Raw genomic sequence first — 1,758 nt, 5'->3', positions numbered from 1 at the left:
AAAGATTAATTGAAGTAATAATGTATAAAACATTAGGTGACAGTGTTCATTCAATAATGATTGCTATTAGTATTAGCTTTCTAAGTACAGAAGAGTACTGGAGTAAAAGAAATATAACACAATATCATCACAATAGTTTTGTATGCTATTTATACCAGCTAGGAAATATTATTTTGATCCAGAACCAATACATTCATGTGTGGGATTTTTTTTTTTTTGTGGACATGACACTTTTTAAGAGGAAAGAATTGTAATGTGTTTTTATGAAATACATTAGGTATATATAAAATGAGAGATTACATTTTCATTTGTTACATAGTATGTTCCTAATTATTGCATTACATATAATTAATGTTAGCTTTAATTACTTATTTTATTTTTAGGGCAAATTTCTCACCCTCTCTGATTCTCAGATTCTCCATCTACTCGAAGGTAGACCAGGGTCCCTTACCTGGAAGGCGACTGTACACCACACCTTCTTCTCCACCGCAGCACTCTAAATCTTTGCTCACAATCTGTCCGCCACAGCACTGTTGGCCGTGGCCATCATGAAGCCTCCCAGCACAGCAAATCTGGTTTCCTGAGGTGGAGTACGGCATTCTGCCACAGCAGGAGTTGCCTATGCCAATGGAAACCCGATTGTGCTGTTCATCTGGACAGCATACTTCACCTGTCAATTTAGGGCAATAACAATCATTGCATCAGTTAAAAAAATATGCTATGACTCACAAAAATATGCTAAGTTTTATCACAATCTTCTTGCAGATGCCAACTGATTGACAGAATTACTAGAAAGAATAATGTCATGTGGAAGTTGTGAAATCTCAATCCAACTCCCAAATTTTTGTGTTAAAGATGGATAAACATGTGTCTGCTCACATACACACATGCCAATTTAGAGGTAAATCTATGTTGCCTATTTCCTCTCTAATAAATGAGCACACTGGGTCTGGTGACATGGATTATGCGGCATTACAGGAAAAAAATGCTTACGAATGCTTTTATGTTTAGTGTTAATTTTGTTGAAAGTGGGGTGGAGTCAGAAACCAAATATTGATAAATTTATATTTATCCCATGAGTATAATTTCCTTAACCAAACTATATTTATTTAACCAAACAAAATACTTCTGAGGGGAAGGTCAATTAAGTGAGAGGAGGTAAAAAATACTATATTTCAGTCAGCATATTAGTACTTTTTTGGGCAATGGTGGACACTGAATTTCACTAATGTAGTTTTACCCACGTTCTCCTTCATGTGATATTCTCAGAAACCTGGGATAAGAATAAGATAACCTTTTGCCTGGTGCCTTAGGATCAAACGATTCAAATATTCTAAATACCAAGTTAGTTTTTTGTGTGTTTGTTTTGATATAAAGAGACCTCTAGAAGACAGGAAAACTATAAAAGACAGAAGGTTTAAAAAAATTTCTCCCCATAAGGGTAGCTTAGATAGGACTAATAAAAACTTGGTGGATCTAAAATCCAAAATTCACCTCTCTTGTCTCTCTCATGACCTAACTCTGCTTGGCTACCCTCTTGGCCCCTGAACCTTGACTTCCTCCTGCCCTGCTCCTCCTCTTCTTCCTGCACCTTCAGCAGACCCTCTTCCCTTTCCTATACTGCACCTTCTTAAATGTATCTTCCTCCCTAAACAACATATCTTATAAGGTATATGAGTATGAGGACCAAACTGGTGGGTCTTACAGCTTTAAACTATGATCCAGATAAGATTTCTATAATCTAATTAATAACTTGTC

The 1,758-nt window shown here is 36.0% G+C and overlaps 1 protein-coding gene across 1 annotated transcript in view; it reads right to left on the bottom strand.

Moving 5' to 3' along the window:
- The window catches only part of USH2A (Usher syndrome 2A (autosomal recessive, mild)), a 301,921-nt gene that overhangs the window by 193,946 nt on the left and 106,217 nt on the right, over positions 1-1,758 (bottom strand). The window contains exon 11 of the mRNA XM_012638316.1: positions 452-670. Within this exon, the coding sequence (XP_012493770.1) occupies positions 452-670 (219 nt within the window). The remainder of the gene's footprint in view (positions 1-451; positions 671-1,758) is intronic.

Source organism: Propithecus coquereli, unplaced genomic scaffold (genome assembly GCF_000956105.1).
Source record: "Propithecus coquereli isolate 6110/MARCELLA unplaced genomic scaffold, Pcoq_1.0 Scaffold129, whole genome shotgun sequence".
Lineage (NCBI taxonomy): Eukaryota > Metazoa > Chordata > Mammalia > Primates > Indriidae > Propithecus > Propithecus coquereli.
This window is presented reverse-complemented; position numbering and strand designations above follow the sequence as displayed.